Below are 20,876 nucleotides of genomic sequence, written 5' to 3' on the forward strand. Positions count from 1 at the left end.
GCCACGCCCCGCCCCTCCCTCCCAGCGCCCGCGGCGCAATATGGCGGCGGCGGCGCTCGGCGGCGGCTCCCGGCGGGCGGTACGGGAAGTGCTGTGGCGCCCGCCCGCCCCGGGTTGCTGGGGCTGCGCCCCCGGAGGTACCACGGGCCGCGCGGCGCGGGGAGGTGGGAGGGGACGCCCGCCGCGGCGGCAGAGAGGGACCGGCCGAGAACTACATTTCCCGGCATGCCCGGCGCCCGGCGCCGGCCGCGTGCCCGATGGGAGCTGTAGTTCGGGGCGACGCGCGTTCGTGCCGCGGTGGGGTACGCGGTGACCCCCGGGGTGGGGGGCTGGCAGCGGCATTACCCGGTTTATCCCGTTGTAAACGTAGGTCGAAGTGAACTGTAAGGCTTTCTGGAGTTTTAGAACGCGGCCTTTTGATGATTCAGCGCTGGGTGCGCGGGGCATCGGCTGCGTACCGGCAGCAGAGCTTTTTGTCCACTCCTTACGTGCACGTTGATGCCGTGAAAAAGGCCAGACTTAATAATCAGTGCCAATTTGATTATTAAGCAGCTATTGCTTTAATACATAATACCGTGCCAGACACACAGGGAATCACTGCACCTAATGTGTTACCATATCTTGTCATCCACTCCCGAATGTGCATAACAGTTCCTTTGTGTTTTCAGAATCCTCTGATGCTGTTTATTTTATCTCTTTCCTCATTGTGTCCTCTTGGTGAGCTTAGGTATGTCCCTTGTTCCTGCTGGGGGACTGTCCTCATTTCAAAAATGAAACTCTTGTTAAACTCCCGTTCTTCCTTACTGCAAGCTGGCCAAGATTTGATTCTTATTAGTCTTAATGATTTATTCCTTCCTCAATATGTGTCTTATTTCTCGGAAAGGCTTTACGTATTCCACGCTGTTTCTCAGAACTAATCTTAATAAAGGCACACTCATTACACTTGGCATGTCTGCCAGTGGGGTCTCCCTGGTGGCATTCAGGAATCACTTCCAAGTATATTTTTGTCCAAGTTGCCTGCTGAGCATGCGTGGTTAAAGTGATGTTGTGCAACACATCCCCTCTTCAAGATAGATCTCCAGCTGACGGATTCTGGCTTTCTAGTTATGAAGTACTCCTTTGTTTTACACAACTCAAGCATACAGGGGTACCTGTTACTCTAAGAAATCATTATTATATATGCATACAAATCTGTACAGGCTGTCACCATGCTTGTTGCTGTATACGAGCCATTGAAAAAACAATGAACATACAGCTTCATAAACACACATTTGTTCTAGGAGGACAGTGACATCCACCCACTGGTTGTCACCAGTGCTTTCGAAGGTGCTCTCTCATGCAAAATGGGGGCAGATGGAAAGGAGTGTGTGCGGCAGAGAGCTCCATGGTTAAGGCCACATCCACACTCCCAGACTGCTGCAGCAGTGTCAGTGGAGGTTTCACTCAGTTTACAGCTCTTAGACCCTTCAGAGCTGTGAAGGTTATCCCCTGCGTGGGGGTCTGCTTTCTGCTCATCACTGCATTCCTTTTAGAGGGTTACAGCACACCTGAGGTAAAGCAGGTTGGCTGACTAAGTTCTCTGGGATGGTCTGCAGCACCTGCATATTCCAGCCATCGTATCCCTCCTTTTCCCTTGGAGGGCCTTTTATTTGGTTTTGCACTGCGTTCTTTCTATAACACTAAGCTATGAATTTAAGGAAGCGGTAGAATTCAGCAAACTGAATTAACAAATCGCAAAATTCTGCTGCTCCAACCTCTCAGCTAACACTACCTGTTACCACTGCGTGTCCATGAAATGCAGTGTGCCTGTCCCACCCCAGGCACTGGTATATTTCTTGCATCAACTCTGGAGAGGCCCAGAGCAAGGATGGTCATTTGGTGTTAGACCAGCTGAGAAAGTCTGTGTGAAGTAAATGGCAGGGTAAGCCAGGACAATTTCATGCTGGATAAAATGTGTTTGTTTACACATTGGAACTACTTCCATGAAATTTAATGGCTAAAGGTAATTTTTAATGGATTTTTTTCTTCAGATTTTACAGTCTTTCTTTCGCACGCTTCACTTGAATAGAAAACAAACATATTTATTTGCATGGCCAGTTACATTTTGCTAGGAAAATGCAGAATAAATAACCTAACTAAAGTCAATACTTGCTCTTGTCCCTTCAAGTTTAGAAAAATTTAAGAAGCCAAAAACTTAACAGATTAGATTGTGATGGTGTTAATTATTACAGTGAGTCTCTGTTACAGAGTCATTGGTTGCAAATAAAATCTACTGGAGAGCTGGTTTTGTGACAGCAAAAGCGACATAGATAGCACTTCCATGATACTTTTAATAAAGGAGCTTACAACACAGTACAGTTGAGCTGAGCACCCGGAGTTAATTTTGAGTCTGTACTCAATGACTGTCTTATCTCTGATGTCTGTACTGCAGAAGAACTTCACTAAGTCTCCTGAGTGTCACAAATAATAAGCTTTGCATTTTTTCCTTTTCTCTTCATGCAAACATCTTCCAAAATAGTGCATTCTACAGTAACAGGGATGTGTGAGGAAAGGAAGCTGTGCCACTAGTGAACAAAGAGATGGCAAAAGAAATCACTATAAAATCATGAAAGTGGAGAAAGATCTTATTCTTGTGCATAACCTTCTTGTACCCTGGCTATGTGGAGAGAAATGGCATCTCTTCCTTTTGCAGATCCAGGAAATTTATACTTTTTTATTGTTGTAAACATTAACTCCGGAAAGCTCTGACATGGTGTTTGGATTCTTTTGTCAGTGATGTGAGGAACTGCAATTTTTGCAGCCTTTTTTAGTATCATGCAGCCAGTGCTCTGACATCACTCAGTAATTAACAGTAACTCATAAATGCAAAGATCAGTGGTGTTAAAACAGACAATGTGATGTAAAACTCAGCCTTCCTCTTTTTTTTTTTATGGTAGGAAAGCGATATCTGCTAACAGAAGATGATATCAAGTTACAAGAATTTCAGCAGATGAAGGTAGCAGTTAGAAATGAAGTTCATGGCAACAAAGGTATCAGTACTTATTTCATAATGGCCATTCTCAATTTTAGTGTGAACCACAGGAAAGAAGACAGTCAAAGTCATTATAATATGACATCAATTGATCCCATTTAAAGCAACAGCTTATGTTTTCCTCTTGCAAATTTTTGTAGCTAAAATTGTTGGAATTCTGAGGTATTGTAGAATGAAACAATATTAATTATGCTGTGTTGGGAAACATGGAGATGCTTTCAAGTATGCAAGGTGTCTACATGAGACTTGAAATGTTTGTGTCCTTGCTCTTCAGCTTTGTGAGATAGCCTAACATAAAATGCTGTTTCAGTCTACAAGTCTTGCTTCAAGTATTTCAGCAGCAGAGGAAGTTAATACAAAGCCTAACAGTTGTTTAACTGTCCAGAGAAGGCCTATGCCAGTAATTCTCTTTTAATCCACTCTGTAAATTTAGTAAGCTTATTCTTTTAGATCTTTTTCCTTTTACCTAATATGAATTCTCAGTTGTACCTAGTTCCAGATGACAGCTGCGTATTCAAAATACGAAAAACAAGTTCAGGTTTTCCAAATAATGAAGAAGGAAGATCACTGGATTTTTTCAGATGGGGATTTTGTCATGCTGTTAAAGTGTGTACATATTCCTTTCTCTAAGGAACATATACATAAACATAAATCTGCCTATTTAAGAAAAGTTAGGTAAAGCTCAATTTCTGGCAGGAGTTCTGGTGATACAAGTTGACAATTGTTTCGAAGGATATAGTTAATTTTTTTATTTTTTTTTGGTGTGGCAAGGATGAGACAAATAATCAGATTTGTATAAACTGTCTGTTTTTATACTTCTAGGATAGAGACAGAGGTAAAGGTCAATGGCAAATTGTAATCACCTTGTATTTTGCTGTGATGATGACATACTCATACTGGGGTTTGTTCATCTTGTACTTAAAATACATTGGATTTATTGCTATGGGTCAATCTTGCGGGTTTGTAGAAGCCAAATATTTGCTTTAACAGTTGACCTTTTGGTTTTGTACAAGTAGTAGAGATGATGAAAACAATATTCTGAATACCTGTTTGTGTGTATGTGTGCTTGGTTTCTGAAATCAGTGTTTAGTCTAACAGCTGAAAGATAGGAAGTAATTAGCACCAGTAATAAACTTGGCTTAGAAATGGAAAAAACAGTAATAACTGTTCTGTTATACAGAATAAACAATAGCTAGTATTTATTGTATTTCCAATGCAGCTACAATTAACTACAGCAGTTATACAATTACCTACAACAGTTACAATAACTATTATGTATTCTTTACAAATACAGTTTAAATCCCATGTGTTTTTTTAATTTCTGCGCACCTTTTAACACATCACAACCACTGTAAGTTGGTACTTACATATACATTCTTGTGACTTCACAGGATTCAGCTCTGCATCTCAGTCTTCAGTAAGAATAACGACTGGCAATTGTGTGTAATAACAGATAATGCATTCAGTAGGTGAATGTGTTGTTCTCTGAGGTGCTCACTTTGCACCTCTTGTGTACGTTATTGGCTTGGAAACAGCAGTGACCCAGCAAGTGCTACAGAAAGTTCACTTTCCTTCCCAAGGTGAGGGGCAGCACCATTAGAGGAATAGGGCTGCCAGGCAGTGTGTGTGATTTTAATGTTGTATATGTCTGAATCAGAGCCCTGAGGTTACCAACTGAAGGACTCATCTTTGTGCTTGCTTTGTCGTAGGAAAATGTGATGGATAAAGACATTTCTTTTTAGGGGAGGAGGGGGAAGGGAAGCAGCTTTAAGTTCATGGCTGTGTATAAAAATACATAAATTACATATGAGACACTGTGTTTGCATCAGTTGTGAAGGAATTTAGATCCTCTGTAGTAACAATGTTGAGTAGGAGTTGTTATGCTCATTTGAATGCTGAGTGGGATTGTTTTTCTTTGCTTGTTTGCTTTTTAAAAAAGAATATAAGGCAGAAAATGTGCCTTAGAAAAATTTCCTTCCTCTTTAAAATATTTGTATTACCTGATGAATTCTATAATATACAGTTACAAGTTACAAGCGGGGTCCCCCAGTGCTGGGTCCAGCCCTGTTCAATGTCTTTATCAATGACCTGGATGAAGGCATCGAGTGCACCCTTACCAAGTTTGCGGATGACACTAAGCTGGGTGGAAGTGTCGATCTGTTGGAGGGTGGGGAGGCTCCAAAGGGATCTGAACAGGCTGGTCTGCTGGGCTCTGAACAGGCTGAACTGCTGGGCTGAGACCAATGGCATGAGGTTTAACAAGGCCAAATGCCAGGTCTTGCACTTGGGGTGCAACAACCCTGTGCAGTGCTACAGACTAGGGAAAGAGTGGCTAGAAAGCTGCCTGGAGGAGAAGGATCTGGGGGTGTTGGTTGACAGCGACTGAACATGAGTCACCAGTGGCCCAGGTGGCCAAGAAGGCCAGTGGCATCTTGGCTTGTATCAGAAACGGTGTGACCAGCAGGTCCAGGGAGGTTATTCTCCTTCTATACTCGGCACTGGTGAGGCCGCACCTCAAATATTGTGTTCAGTTCTGGGCCCCTTGCTACAAGAAGGATGTTGAGGCACTGGAGCGAATCCAGAGAAGAGCAACAAAGCTGGTGAAGGGGCTGGAGAACAGGCCTTATAAGGAACGGCTGAGAGAGCTGGGGTTGTTTAGCCTGGAGAAGAGGAGGCTGAGGGTAGACCTCATTGCTCTCTACAACTACCTGAACGGATGTTGTAGAGAGGAGGGTGCTGGCCTCTTCTCCCAGGTGACAGGGGACAGGACAAGAGGGAATATCCTCAAGCTCTGCCAGGGGGGGTTCAGGCTGGACATTAGGAAAAAATTTTTCACAGAAAGGGTCATTGGGCACTGGCAGAGGCTGCCCAGGGAGGTGGTTGTGTTACCTTCCCTGGAGGTGTTTAAGAGATGGGTGGATGAGGTGCTGAGGTTCATGGTTTAGTGATTGATAGGAATGGTTGGACTTGATGATCCTGTGGGTCTTTTCCAACCTAGTGATTCTGTGGTACACAATGAAATTAAGTTCAGAATATGCATCTTCTTGGTTTTTTTAAGTCTGACATGATTTCATGGGAACACCTAGGCATACTTATCTGTGAGAAGCTTTATTCCTTTTTCCTGGTGAAAAAAACGTGCTTTCTGCTTCACTGAATCTCCATGTTTCTGGTACCAAGCATGCAACACAGGTAATGGAATTGTCTATAGACTGCTGCTATAATGTGTTTTATTTTCAGATCCGTATTTTAAAAGTATGAAAGAAAAATTGAAGAAAAATGGAATTATTCTCAGAAATGAATTAAAAAATTTACTGCATTTATGTCAAACTTCATCTGATGTGGAACTAGCCAGAAAAGTTATTTACAGGTATTTTTAACAACCCAGGTAACACTCTTTTCTATCTTTATTTTTAGTTTGCTTTTATTAGATCATCTCAGGTTATGTCTGCAGTTGAGGACTTGTCATAATTCAGTGGCTATATGCATAGTTAATCCCTCATAAGGCTGTATTTTCATTTACTTTGGGTCTTACAACCCTTCAGACACTCTTAAATCAAGGAGAGTCAAACTGTGGGAACAAAGTAGTGTCCTACTGTATACAGAATGAATGGTGAGCCACACAGAAATCTCAGCTCTCAGCTAAGAGGTAGCGGTGTGTTCAGTAGCATTTTTCAGCCAAGGCATGCTTGGTTGTGCAAACTGGTCAGATCCAGGAGTGACAGGTCAGGAGGTTTTGTGATTGAAAGCCTTCCCAGCAGTTACATTGTAGGACCTATAAAGACAGAAGTGAAATGCTTTATATTTTTTTTTTTTTTTTTATGTAGGGGAGAAAAAGTTATTTTAGCAGGTACTGTTGCTAGAATAGACTGCTGCAGCTTCATGAGCTATTGCTGTATGAGTAGAAGGTAAAGTAGCTGGGAATTTTTGTGGCAGAGACCCATTCTATTATTAATACAACGCAGGTAGTTTGATCAAAACAATATTTTCAATTAATTTCCTGTTAGATAAATGTCTTTGGCTGATGCAGACAGAGAAGTATATGTCTGTCATTGCACATACAGAGCTTGCTGTCTGTTCAAAGCTGTTTTCCCTTAATAAATTCCATACCCTGTGTAATTAATTTTTTTAATCTTTTTGATAGGTATCATGAACAGAATGGAATCAAAGCCTTACGTAATTTTAAATTTGGGCCCCTCTTTATGCGGTTATGTTATGAACTGGACCTTGAAAGACCTGCAGTAGAACTTATCAAAGATAAGGTAATTTCCCTATATATATTTTGAAAATATTTTTTATTCTTATTAATCCAGTGTGAGTAATTGGTATGCTATATATGATCCTTGCATGAGCTCATAGAGTTGAAGTATATGTGTTACATTAGCAAGAATGTCTATGGCATTAATGTAAGGATGCAGATTACATGATTTTTATTTTAAAAATAGCAAAACACTAATTAAAATTGAATGCTAGTTTGACTGATACTTTAGTATTATAGATCTGTATAATTGCATCATTTGAATAAAAAGGATTGATTAAAAATAATTCCTCAAATAAACACAGCTGATGCATGTTTTCCTGCATCCTATGTTGCATTAGATCATTCTTGGGAATTAATTCCCTGAGTTTTTATGTAGAGTCCTCTGAAATACCTTGGGTTATTCACATCAACAAATTGATCAAACTCCTTCTGAACCCTGTAGAGGTGGTGTGGTATTCAACAGCTGAGGGACTAGGCCATTTTTGTGCTAGGCCATTTCGTTTTTTAACATCTGTAAAATCTTTTATGTGCTGTTATGACAAGATATTAATCATGCCCAATTTATAATAAATTCAAAGGATTCTGTGTAATGATGCTGTATCTTCAAAAGTCTTTGGTGGCCAGTAGAAAGTCAACTCTAAGATGTTAATTTATTAAGGCATGAGATAGGCCTAGCCAAAAATGGGAGAAGTCTTGTTTAGGCTATTATTCTTAAATTAGGCGTAGTTAAGAGGTTTTGGGTTGGGTTGGGTTTTTTTAGTTGAAATCGATGTCGTTAAGACAGGTCTTGCAGCACTTGCAGAACTTAGTAACTGATGGATGTTAATGTGCAGTACGGACCCTGCTGCAGAAATTTAGACTTAATTGCCCTGGCATTTTATTTGTTTATTCCTAATACACAGTTTGATTGAAGTGGTATGTAAACATACTTGCTCTTTCTTCTGCTACTCCATTTGTTATCACTCAAGACCTTGTGCTGACCTGTTCATCATTTGATACTGTGATTAGCAAAAAGTCCTTTCAGTTTCAGGGTACTGGTTCTTTACCCTAATGATATTGTTAATGAGCTGCAAGCTGTATTTCTACTGAGATTTTGGAGCTGCCATTGGTCAGTGACTTCTGCTTGCATTACCTTAGAGGTCACAATCTGTCATAAAAGACTGGCTAAATGCTGTGCACAGTAAGAATGCTGACTGTCCTGACTTTCTTTACACTCGCTCTGTTTGTATGTTTCTTCTCCAGAATTTGCGTGGCTTTTTCTCAGAAAGTACGTCATTCCATATATTAATGACTATGTTGTTTAAAAAGGGCCATTTTGCAAGTAAGTACTGTGTTAGCTGAGGCAAGGGCATTTTGGGGACGATGCTTTTCACTGTAAGTGAGTGTGTGTATATCAGTATATATACATTTTTAATGAATAGTGCTGACTGGTTTCAGAAGGCCAAATATCATGTCAATCAGTATATCACCTGCTCTGTAGCGTGTAATAAAAGTGGAAAGCCGTATTTGTTTCATACTGTAATGGTATTCTTACCATTCTTATTTGCACAGAATTGTGATTATCCAAGGGGGTCTTGTTTCCTAAACCTCATTCTCTAAAGGTTTAACTTTTCTTTGGTTTGTAATTTCCCATACCTTTTTGTTTTCTGTGTTCAAAGTTTGTTTTATCTGAGTTTTGGAACAGCGAATTCTTTAAGAGTTTTTTTTTTTTTGCAGTTCTGCATTTGTGTTAGATCAGGGAAGAACACTCTTTTTTATTTTGATAACAAAACCAGACCATAGTTTTCTCTTGGTTTGTCTTACTATTGTGCCGATGTGGAGTGGTTGCTGCGATATTTAAGTCAAATGCTTCAAATCAGTTTGGCCCTTTGTAAGGGTAAGGGGGAATCATCAGATCTGAGTGAAAAGGCTTGCCATGAGAAAATATTAAATTGAGTATGGAGTAAGCTTTTCAAGCAGATCACTTTATTTGAAATTTGTGGAACACACAATACTTCGTCTCCTGATGTTTGGCACTCTAAGTTCAGTGGTTGTCCTAAAAGTTGAGACTAAGCCACTGTAAAAATTACTAAATCACAGCCTGAACACAGTGCTTTGGTGTAGTGGAACATATACATTATTGAGGAGCTGCTAGATAGTTTTTCTAAAATGGTGAAGGATTTGGTCATATGTTCAAAAGGCTTACTTTCTGGGCTGTTAGGAAGAATGAGAGTGGCTTTATCAAGTATCTAGAATTTGTATGAAAACAGTGGTAAGGCTAGCTGCTAATGTAGATTGAAAACCTCCTGGCCGGGAAGAAATATTTACATCTAACTGACCCTAAATTAAACTTTTTGACCTGTATTAATACTTATTTATAGTTTTTTTTTAAAATAACAGATTTTAGTTTGCATTCTTATTTTGAAATAGTCTTTACTGAGCTCAGATGACATTGAATTTATTTTTTTCTTCAAAATATACTAAATATACAGCCTGAAAAATGTGAAGTGAGTAACACTGATGCATTTTTAATAGGTGCTTTGGAAGTACTAGTAGAAATGAAGAAACAAGGTATACCTTTCAACAAAGAAACCTATCTACTAGCATTTGCAATATGCTACAAACTGGTAAGTGTTTTCAATTTACATGATGAAAACGTATTTGAAATGTCTTCTCTGTGTCTTCTTTTTTTTTTTTTATTTTAGAATTTCTATATGTTCCCAGTATGATTTCTTATCTAGTGCAAGCATTTTAGATATACTTAATTCCAAAATTGCTTCATTGCGCATGGCATGTTGCACATACCCAGCTTCCCATACAATCGAAAGTCACAAAGAAAATCTCTAAAAAATTGCGTGGACATAAGCACCAAGCATCAAATTTGATGAAGCCTTTGATTAGCTAATAGTATTCTTTCTCTGGGATCTGCGTAGCTCTTCAGACTATGCTCTGTGCTTAAGCCTCAATATTGATTTTATGGTCTGACTTCTTTAAGAGACAAGGCATATGTATGTTCTGTTTGTCAGATTATCTCCCATCCACTTCTCCCCTCCTCATCAAAGTAACCTCGAACCATTTCTGTAATAACGCCCAAATTTGACAAGGATTAGAGTTCTCACAGTTAATCTGTTCCTACATATTTGATGAAAATGGGCAGCTGAGTGGAGAAAAGAAGCCTAGATGAACACCTCCAGTGAGAGACAGGCCGACCCATGACCTTAACTGTATTTTTAGCTTAGAGAAAAAGAGCATGAACGCAGTAAGAGAGTAAGCTAGGTAGGTTCTACAAGTGTCTCCTTAGAATCTTCCTCTCCAGCTTCAAATCAGTTTGCAATTTCAGATATTAACATCAGCCCTTCCCAAACTCTAGGACTCTTCTTCAGTTTCCTAACGTTTTTAGGAAGAAAAGCACTAGCTGAGGATAAATTGTACCACTAGGCTAAACTTCCTTTGGCTTCTCAGTTAGCCATACAATGAAACTGAGCGCCTATGTGATAAAAAGGAGTTTGTCTAAAATAGTAGCTCAGCAGTTATAGAATCATAGAATCATAGAATAACCAGGTTGGAAGAGACCCACCAGATCATCGAGTCCAACCATTCCTATCAAACACTAAACCATGAACCTCAGCACCTCATCCACCTTAAACACCTCCAGGGAAGGTGACTCAACCACCTCCCTGGGCAGCCTGTGCCAGTGCCCAATGACCCTTTCTGTGAAGAATTTTTTCCTAATGTCCAGCTTAAATCTCCCCTGGCGGAGCTTGTGGCCATTCCCTCCTGTCCTGTCCCCCATCGTGCTTCTGAAATTCTCATTCCTAATAAATCAGGACTGCCTTTAGGTCAGTAGAAACAGAAATAGCGATGTGGCTTTGGTGTTTGGAGAGTGGGGCAGTAGACAGCTGAGAAAGAGCTATTGAAATTGTCTCATGTTAAAATCAGCTGAAGATTGATTACTGTCAGTTTACGCATGTTACCAGTTCTGTAAAGAAGGCACCTTTTTTGGAAAGTTTTAATTGTGTGAAGACTGACGCTATACTACAACCCAAGTTTATAAGCTGGTGTTTGCTGCTAGCATCCCTTTAGGCGGTATTTACCACTTCAAGGTTACTCATTGATCTGTACTCTGCCTGTTTAGGTAAAGGCTCTCACAAAAACCTTCTGTGTTTCTCTGAAGTATCCATTATTCCCTCTGCCGTAGTGTCTTCCCTAAGATCTTTACATGGTTCTTTCCATGGCCTGCAGTCACAGGGCTTGGATCCATGGCATGAAAGCAGAAAGAGACTTCTTTTTTTCACTGCTTCTAGCCCTATCTGTGTTTTCAGTAGAGAATCTGGTCTGTCATTACTTATGTAGTGAGTTGATAGAAATAAAGGGGAAATGATTATAAACTGTCACCCAGTTGCTTTAGCAGCCATAAGAAATTTGTGGGTTTTTTTCATTAAGATAAAATACTATCAATAAAGGAATAAGCTGTAGTAACCCTTTATGCACTAAAGAGGATTAGGTGGAGCTCTTCAAAAGCTTAATCTGTTGATTCAGCTCTTAGTGGTAGGAGGAGAAACCATGAAGCTCAAAGGTGGTTTTGCTTGTCATGAAACATATGAAAATTCAGAAAAAGTCTTGAAGGAAAATGTCTTCCAAGGTACGCTAGCTGAATACTGGAAATAATGGAGCTGATATAATTAAGAGCAGTGCTGGATTTTTACCGAGTTAATTCTTCAATTCTTGGTTTCTTTTGAATGACCATGCCAGTGACCAGTACAGAAAAATGCACAAGGCTTAAAGCTCAGATTATTGCTAGTGGATAAACAAAGGAATTAATGTTTAATCTTTGTGGAGAAGTTGACCTCTAAAACACGTAATGGGATGTTTTAAATCATTGTAAGACACTGCTGTCCTCTAAGGTAACAGATGGTCCTTTCAGTGCAGGAAAGGTCTTGCAGGCCTGTCGATGACAACAAAATATTTATGTAATAATAGTCAACCATCTAGTAGTCAGAACGTTTCTAAATTTTCAATATGTTTTAAACTGCAGATTTCTCATGTGGCTTAAAAGATATTTTCACAAGTTATGTATACCATTCAGCACTCCTTAAAACACCCAAATGATGACCCTGTCCCTTAAATCGTATTGTGCAAGAATGACACATGGAGCAGCAGGAACAAGGAATCAAAACTGAATACTACAAAGGAATATGAAGGATTTAATTAGTATTCATGGTACTAGTTGTAACAAACCTTCCTGCTGCCAGCTTTTAAGTTTGGCAGGTATTATTTTGTTTGGGGTCCAGTCAGCTCTACTCATCCTCTCCAGCGTGAGGAGCATAGTATTTGTGAGTTGATGGTTTGTGAGATAACACACAGGTAAACTCCTTGTGTTTTGCTATAAACTCCTATTGAAAATATTCCCAGCAATAATGCAAGCTTTCCCCAAATATTTAATTTTGGCAAATATTTAAGCTATCATATTGGAATTTATACTTTGGAAATATCTTGCCAGGTTTAATTCATATGAGAAGATAAAAATTCCTGAATGTTTAAATTTGCACATATACAGATTTCTTTAATGTAATGGTGCTCAATAGTTCAGTGCTTAGTTTATGAAAATCAATGTTTTCTGTCTAATGTAGCTTTCAGAGTAAATTAAGGATAAAAAGTCAGCTTTCTTCCTGATTTGGGAATGATTGGAAAGTGGAAAGGAAAGTGTCTATTGGTTTTAGCACACTGTTGGGATTGTTTTATCTCTTGTAGAAACCAAAACAGTTAGGACAAGACATAGCTGTTAAAATGATGGAATGTATTTTTGCCTTCTTCTGAATTCTGTGGCTTTGAATATCATATTTTGATGTTGTGTTTCTCAAGATGTGCTGCACAGAATCTGCTTGGTTGTGTTTAGATATAGATTGTTTTGCTGATCTTGCAGTATGTTGAATCCCCAATGCCTTCTCAATGTGATAGCAGTTGCCTACAGTCCTTTCAGATCACAAGAATAACACGTGCAACTTAAGTTTGAAATTTATATGCAGGACAGCCTGGAATCTTGTAAAGTCTCTGAGAAACTACTTGAAGAAGCACAGCTAAAAGGTGATATGTTACCACCACGAGTGTTCTGCTTTGCTGTGGCAACTGCTCTGAAGCAGGTGAGCACCTTTTGGGTTGATTTGTGCCTGAATTTCTGTAGTTTTGTTGTAGTAAACTACTCAGTGAAAGGAACCTAACATAGAGGAGAAGTAACTGCTCTTTGTAATAACTTCACGTACTAGAACTTCTGAGCTCTGGAAACAGTAGGATAATGGACAACTCCTACACAAAGCTAATGTGGAAGTTCTGGAAAAAAAAAGATGTGTCTTGAGCCTAATGCACAGGTATTTTGTGCTAGTGACAATGCCATATAGAATATTTTTAGGGAATGTCAGAGAGTTGGGCTGACAGATTAGATGAAACCATGCAGATACTGCTACTCAGTGATGGTTTCCCTTAAACAGAATTAAAACAATAATTTAAATTATTTGCACAACAGCTCTTCAAAATGCTCATCTTTAGGGAGACAGACTCAAAGGCTATGATGTACATTGCCTGAGAGATGGCGTATCTTTATTCACGATGTGTTTCTTCAGGGGAAGGTTTTCACACACCTCATGTGTCTAAGCACCGGTATGAAGAAACTCTGAGGCAGTACGGGGTGAAAGACTGAGTAGGAGAATAACAACCAGGAAATTCTCAAATCTAGTATTTCTTCTGCCATTAATTTGTGTATACAGCTTGAGGAAGTTCTGAGCTTTCTCTGTCTCATGTCTAAACAGAGGTCAGAGGCACTGTAAGAACTAGCAATTTGATGTTGTTCACAGATTTGAATGAATGGAGTAGAATTATTAAAATTTACTTGTGTGTTCTGTGGTCTTTTTTGCACTGTCTTTGTGAACAGAGACGCTAAACCAGACCATCATTTAAGTTAATTTATTCTTGTGCATGATGGCTTGACAGCACTTCTCATAGGCACTGGGGTTAAAAAACAAAATCTCTTGTCTCTGAAATAACATGAAACATCCTTGATGCTGTTGCTTTATGAAAAAATCAGTTAAAATTCTTGTTTTGCAAACAGAATCATGCTCCACATTGCGCTTAACTATTCCTTAAGGTGCATGATATTTGACAGTGTGTCTTGTTATGCATAATGCGTTTCTTCATCCCAAGTAGCAGTGGTTGGTCTAGTAAATGTCAGTGTAACATTTACTGTCTATACAAATCATTTGATTGCATTGGTACAGTACTGTAAATGTTTATGTCCAAAAGGTTAAAAGTGCTGGGCTGGATAAGTACCCACTTTAATATAAGCTGCACTTGATTGAAGTACTCTGACATGAGCCAAACTGAGCCTGTGTGTAAATCTTCTAACTTCTAGATGCTCTCGTGCTCAGTGTTGGTTACATACTTCTTTACCCTGCTGATTGGAGGCAGAGAGTACTGTCTGATGTGCTAAAGAGCCAGATAACATGGGCACTCTAGTGGGGGGTATTCCTTTCACAAGCTGGATGCTGTTGGAGTCTATAAGTCTTGGTGAAAGGGTTCTAGATGCTCATTTGTGATTAATTAAAAAGTTGTGAAAGACTCGTTTTTCTTGAATTTTTATTGTGGAAGTGTCACACACGTTTAACCAGTTTTATAATTCTTTCCTAGAATGATGTAGCACTAGCCACATTTTATTGCTCCCAGATAATGAAAACAGAGGACAAACTATACAATAACCTCAAAGTAAGTGTGCTTGCTTTTTATTTGTCTTGCAAAGAAGTGCACTGTTCTGGACAAAAAATTACCATGTGTGAAGTAACAGAAGGCCAGCTTCTTAGTAGCATAGTCATGTATAAGTGCTGCTGTTGCTCAGCTTGTTTTTAAGATAACAGACAATCTCTGTCAGTTGGATGAATTACATACATTACATACTGAATTGTTATCACATTCCCCCACATTTTTTAAAATCACTTCCTGCTGTAGGTGGGATTGGAAAGTAGATCAGTCCTACATCTGTGAGTATAGACCTGTGAATAATTTCTAATTATGACATTGTGATGTCTCACTTTCTTGCTACAAAAAACACACAGCTCCAAGTAAATGCCTTCCTTAACTCTGCCCAGTTCAGGTTCCCTTTGGCCCTGTGGACCTTAACCACATATGTACATACAAAATTTTTTTCTTTAATAGCATGGTCTGCAGTCTGAGAGAAATTTTTCTGCTTGTGCCCTGTATGTGACCTCTCTAAGTTATAGAATAAACCACTTTGTTCAGGAACAGCTAATGTAGCTGCATCAGAGGAGCACTGCCTCTAGACTCACCCCTCCTTTCCAGGTCCTAGCTTCAAAAAACTCCAGACCTCTGTGGAAGTTCCCTCTGCTTTTTTCATGATAATGTATTTTTATCAGTGCAGCATCTAGAAATGTTTTTTTTTCCTGCTTTGCTTCATGTCTTCCTTGATTTGCATTCTGATAATACGTATTATTTGTGTGGTGTGGTTTTGCTTTATTTTTAAGGTTCTTGTGCAGCTCAGGTCTGGTTTGTTAGAAGAAGTAATAAAGACATTAGAGGCAGCAGTGGAAGTAGATATTCCTCCCTTTGTGAAAAAAATCGAATTTTCTGAGCAGGTGGTAAGTATTCACTAAGGAGAGGAGTCCTTGGTGCCTGGCTGACCCACAATGATGCTGGTTCAGCTACAGAACTTTAGGCATCATCCTGCTTTAGTTCATCTTACTAAAGTTGTTTGGGTTCTAATGCATTCAGATGCCAAAGCATCTGGCTGGCTTTCTGTGGTGTTGGGACAATGTATGTGGCTGACTAATACCTTTTTTTGTTGTGGATCTGCTCTTAGATGCTCAGATTTCATCTGATTGTAGATGAAGCATTCCCTAGTGGCATTAAATAATTTAATGCTTTGCCTTGTATGCTATTTTCATTTGATGTAAAAATGGGAATAAAGTTCACAGCAATATCACAGCAATATTGCTAGATTGATAATATTTGCGAAGACCTGTGTTTGATAAAGGAAATAATAGGTTTTGCTATTTTACTGTATTTTTTACTATAAAAATACCTTTACAGTATTGATCACCAAGAAGGCTTCCTTCAGAACACATACGTACCCCCATCAGGATGGCAGTGTTGTTGCTGCTCTTCCTGAAGCTTATTAGTGTATTCATTTTGAGCAAGATATTTTAAGATTGTGTTAATAATAAAATATTTACCCTTTCACTGCTGCTTATTAAACAAAATGAATAACTGTTACTTAAAATAACAAGTACTAGGAAGAAGAGGGGCATACCTTTCAAAATACAGTGCATGCATTTTAACTGCTGTGTTGAAGAGACATTTTTTAAGCAGCATCTCATTTTGTAAATTCATTGCAACAAATGTTGCATATGTCAATATTGTGCTTTAATATTGTCTGACAGTTTCAAACAGTCCATGAGAAGACTTTGCATTAGTCCCATTCCTTCTAGAAAAGATTATTGAACAATAACAATTTATAAGAGATTTACTTATACTTGAGCTCATACTCTGAGTATTGCGTACAGAACTTTAGAGTGTTTTGTAGTCAGACTTTATTGATTTCTGCTGTACTGTACATTTATTGTGATACATAATAATAATTAGAATTGTACTGATCTGGAAAGTAGATTCCGGGAAGCAATTATGCTTCCTGGGTTTAAGTAGGAAAATAATTGTATTAGTTTGTACTACGCTGAAAATAGGACCATACAGCTTTAAGGGAATTTTAAATCTAATAAACTTTCTGTAATAGATGTCCAGTGCATTTCCACTATTGCCTCATGATGTATTATATGATGTGTGCTGCTTAAAATCTTTTCACGAGTCCTGACGTTAGCCACGTACCTTGTGCACTACTTTTTTCCTTGAATGATTGCTTGTCTTCAGTATGGTGACTGAATGACACTTTCACTTGCTGAACTGTAACAGTCTGGCATTTTCTCCTCCTTAGCTGGCTACAGTCAGGGAAAAGGTGGAAGAAAACCCTGACCTTTCTGCCAGATTAGGAGATGTTTACACAAAACTGCAAGCTTCAGGACGGATAACCATGTGCACGCTAGAAGACATGCTTTTCCAGATTCCTAGTTCAAAGAAGACTCCTGCAAAGCTTTTAAATCAGAAGCAAGTGGGCTACCAGGCTGCTAAACCACTTCGGTCAAATCTGTTGTTGGAGTAGTTATAAGTTTGAAGGTAAACTAAACTGCTGCTAGCTCCTCTTAGATGACAGGTTCTAATAAAATATCTTTTTTCCTCCTCCACAATAAGCAGTGTTGATTTTTTTTTTGTGGGAAGTGGCATTTTAAATACAGATCATGTAGCTTTTGTGCTTCAGTTTTCATGCTAAAACCAAGCCATGATGGTGGGTATTTGTGTGTAGTTCAGAAATGGATTATAAAATGGTTTGAAGGTTTTCATCAGGCACTTAAATCATGATTTTCTACACTAAATGCCCTTGTGGAGATGCACAAATTAGTATCTGACCTGACTTCTATGGTTTATGAGAAGAAATTCAGTCCTCATCATATGGTTAAAGAGTATGGAAGTGCTTTCTTTCTCTGTTTATTCAAACTCTGTATATCTGAAGAGAATGAGAGGAGAGGAAGCTACTTTTGTTCCCATTGACATAATTTTCTTTGGAAGTAATATATTATTATGGTTTATCATAACAAATGGGATCAAAGAAATGCTATCGGAGGTAGCATGGCGACGAAGTGATTTTTTTTCTCACTTGAAGGACACTGGGAACAAAAGTCAGAGAGTGAGTGGCCCTACATGTTGCTTCTTTGAAGTTTTCTGATATGAATCCTCCCTGGATAAACAGATGTTGATTCAAATTTGCAACTAAGTTCTACCAAGTTTCTTAGAGCAAGTACAATCCATTTCTTGGACTAGAATTATGTTATCATATGCATAATTCACTGATTTACAGTAAGTGATCATAAAAACAGTACAAAGAAGATTCTAATTGACCCAGCTTTTATGACTTTTAGAAAAAGCTGTTTGTAACTGTGACTCCTTTATACTCAAAAATCTTACTTTATTTACTATCAGAATAGAAGGAATTGGAAACAGCTATACCTTGGCTGACACTCAGGTCCTTTTGATTTACTTCTGTATGTGAAGTGATGAGCCTGTTTGTACAGAACTTAATCTTGTGAGCACAAGACTAAGTGGAGACCAGCTTGATACTCTCCAGTTTGGGTCGTGTTATCTATCCTTTAGCTTCTGGGTTTTTTTACTTTTCTCTCCCCACCTCAAGCCAATGTCAGAACTAACAGAATTCTTTCTGTGAATGAATCTGTACATGCTGTATGAAACTACTGAAACCAGTGAGTCACTAGGATGAAACAAGAACCCATCCATGCAGAAGTACATCTTTAGCCATCAAAGAGGATGTAGCTAGAGCAGATTGGAGGCTTCCTTCTAAAGCAGTAATGCTGTAACTTAACTTCTGTCGCAAATGCGTCATGTTAATACTAAAATGCATAAAGCTGTTACACAGTGGGTGGAATTTCATGCAAGTTTAAGTTGGAAGTAGATGATCTTTATGGTCCTTTCAGACCCAAACTGTTCTATGATTCTATGATTAAATTTGTGTCACGTTTTTGGGAAATCTGTGCACACTTTTTATGAGTGGTTGGGTAGGTTGAAGTACTACATACATTGGTATAAGAACACTGTTAATTACTTGTTCTGTAATATTGTGTAGCATGTAATTTCACTCATAATTTGGGAGTACAGGTTTTTAACCATTTTCTTTTCCTTTAGTTGGAAATTCTTTATGGACCCTTAAGTAGCTCCTAATCTTTTCTCCACAAATAAGTTGGATGCGGGATTTGTAAAGGCTGTTTGCAGTGTGGCAAGAACTAGTTTCAAAAATATCAAAGGACTGAACTACTCTACAGTTTATTCTGTTGGTACTACCAGGAAAACTGTTTGTTAAACTACATTTTTGTAGGCCATAGAAGGTAGTTTGACCCAATTAGCCTGTTAAATAGCGAATGTATAGGGACAATTCTGTTTAATTGCCTTATATGGTGATTTCAGACTTGTATAAATTGCAAGAAGTTGGTTCATACTAGAGTGAGATGCACATGTTTGTTTGGTGTAATCTGAATTGGTTAAGTTCTTGAGACCTACCTGCAACTGTAGTAATTACTTCTATCACAACTGTCAATATAGTTAATGATTCCCATTCCTTGTTCTCTTGACTACTTGTTTTCTTGTGGCTGATTTACTCAAGCTAACTGTTAAGTGAATAATGTTTTTTAAAGCAACACCATTTCTTTGTCTTGAAAGAGAAGGGGTATGCCCTTAAATAACTAACAATACCTCAGAAGGAAAACAAAACAGGGACCCAAGAGAGATTAAAGGGTAGGTTCAAAGGAACATACGCAAAACTCAGACAATTAAACATTCGAACATTGAAGGTTGTTCTGGAAGTAGTGTAGAAGATTGGTAACATCCTCCCTTAGGAAAAAAGGTAGGAGAAAAGAGCAACTTCTAATATTTATGCAACTGATTTTAAACAGAGTCTGATTTGTTTCATAAAAGTTACACAGAGGCTTGTTAATCATGAAAGCCTGAATTTGAATTTACCTTTTTGGTGCATCAAAGTCCTCAGCACACTGACTTTTGTGCAAAAAAGTCTTTAGCCATGTGCTTAGTTTAGTTTAGTGTGTGTAGGTGTGGTTGGCATCTGATTGCCCATGATCAGGAAACCAAATCTGTCTGAAGTTAAGGAAATGCTTAGGGAGTTTGCTGGGTCAGAGTGGGTGGAATGTCAAGGGCTGAGTTACTAGAAACCGTTGCTTGGGAACAGCCCCAGAGGATAGGATGTCTCTTATGTTATTGCAACCAGTGGAATAATTATACTTTGTTTATATGAAATTTTAATCAAGAATGAACCTTGAAATTAAAGAGAAACCAACACTGTGAAATTCAGTTCACAGAGTTGAGGTTTTTTGTGGTGGTGTTTGGTTTTTGGTAGGGTTTTTTTTGTGAACAATGTGGAAAAACCAAGGCATTTGCATTTTATCACTTCAATTTTTTTTTTAGGTTTTGCTGCAAGAGACTTCTGCAGGAAATGCTGCTTAAAGCTTTATGTAGTAATGTAGTAAGTAGCTCAGATGAGGATCTGAGGGCTTTTTTGGGTACTGTTGTGTGGGAAGGGATTGCTGTTTATCATATGCAAATATTCTGCAATAAAATGAAACATGAAATTTGTGCATGTCCTTGCACTCCAGCAGCTTTTTGGAACAGTCGTCAGGAGACAGCAGGTGGCGTTTCTAGATCATACTTTCCTACTGATGCAGTTTTCAGGAATAACTTTTACCTGCAGTGTCAGTTGTGTAAAGGCAGGGCACAGTGAACATCTTGCCTGATGTTAAACACATGCCATCTTACAGTGGAAAATCCAGGCATTAGTCAGCACCCCTGAATGGTTGGTGATGGGCATAGATTGCAAACCTATAGATTTAGAGCATTTAATTTGAAACAACTCATCTTTGCTAATTATCACAATGCAGTTTTTATACTGTTCTGTGGAAGTACTGATCAATGGCCTAGAAG

At 38.8% G+C, this 20,876-nt stretch overlaps 1 protein-coding gene across 1 annotated transcript; it reads left to right on the plus strand.

Annotated features, from left to right (window-relative positions):
• The first annotated feature begins 33 nt into the window (after nt 1–33).
• PTCD2 (pentatricopeptide repeat domain 2) lies at nt 34–17,827 on the plus strand. The gene is made up of 10 exons (XM_069881146.1): nt 34–137; nt 2,937–3,029; nt 6,269–6,398; nt 7,173–7,290; nt 8,532–8,610; nt 9,804–9,895; nt 13,295–13,408; nt 14,946–15,020; nt 15,794–15,907; nt 17,257–17,827. Exons 1-10 carry the CDS (start codon nt 41–43, stop codon nt 17,479–17,481), a joined length of 1,137 nt encoding a protein of 378 aa, XP_069737247.1. The 5' UTR covers nt 34–40; the 3' UTR covers nt 17,482–17,827.
• The last annotated feature ends 3,049 nt before the right edge of the window (nt 17,828–20,876 follow it).

The sequence above is a fragment of the Phaenicophaeus curvirostris genome, chromosome Z (assembly GCF_032191515.1).
Source record: "Phaenicophaeus curvirostris isolate KB17595 chromosome Z, BPBGC_Pcur_1.0, whole genome shotgun sequence".
Taxonomy (NCBI): domain Eukaryota; kingdom Metazoa; phylum Chordata; class Aves; order Cuculiformes; family Cuculidae; genus Phaenicophaeus; species Phaenicophaeus curvirostris.

Bases quoted from the DNA above. Each gene is read 5' to 3' on its own strand.
- PTCD2 (XM_069881146.1), top strand. From the start codon at position 41: ATGGCGGCGGCGGCGCTCGGCGGCGGCTCCCGGCGGGCGGTACGGGAA. The intron at 8,611-9,803 runs GTAAGTACTGTG...CATTTTTAATAG, and splicing joins TAAAAAGGGCCATTTTGCAA to GTGCTTTGGAAGTACTAGTA. The intron at 13,409-14,945 runs GTGAGCACCTTT...ATTCTTTCCTAG, and splicing joins TGGCAACTGCTCTGAAGCAG to AATGATGTAGCACTAGCCAC.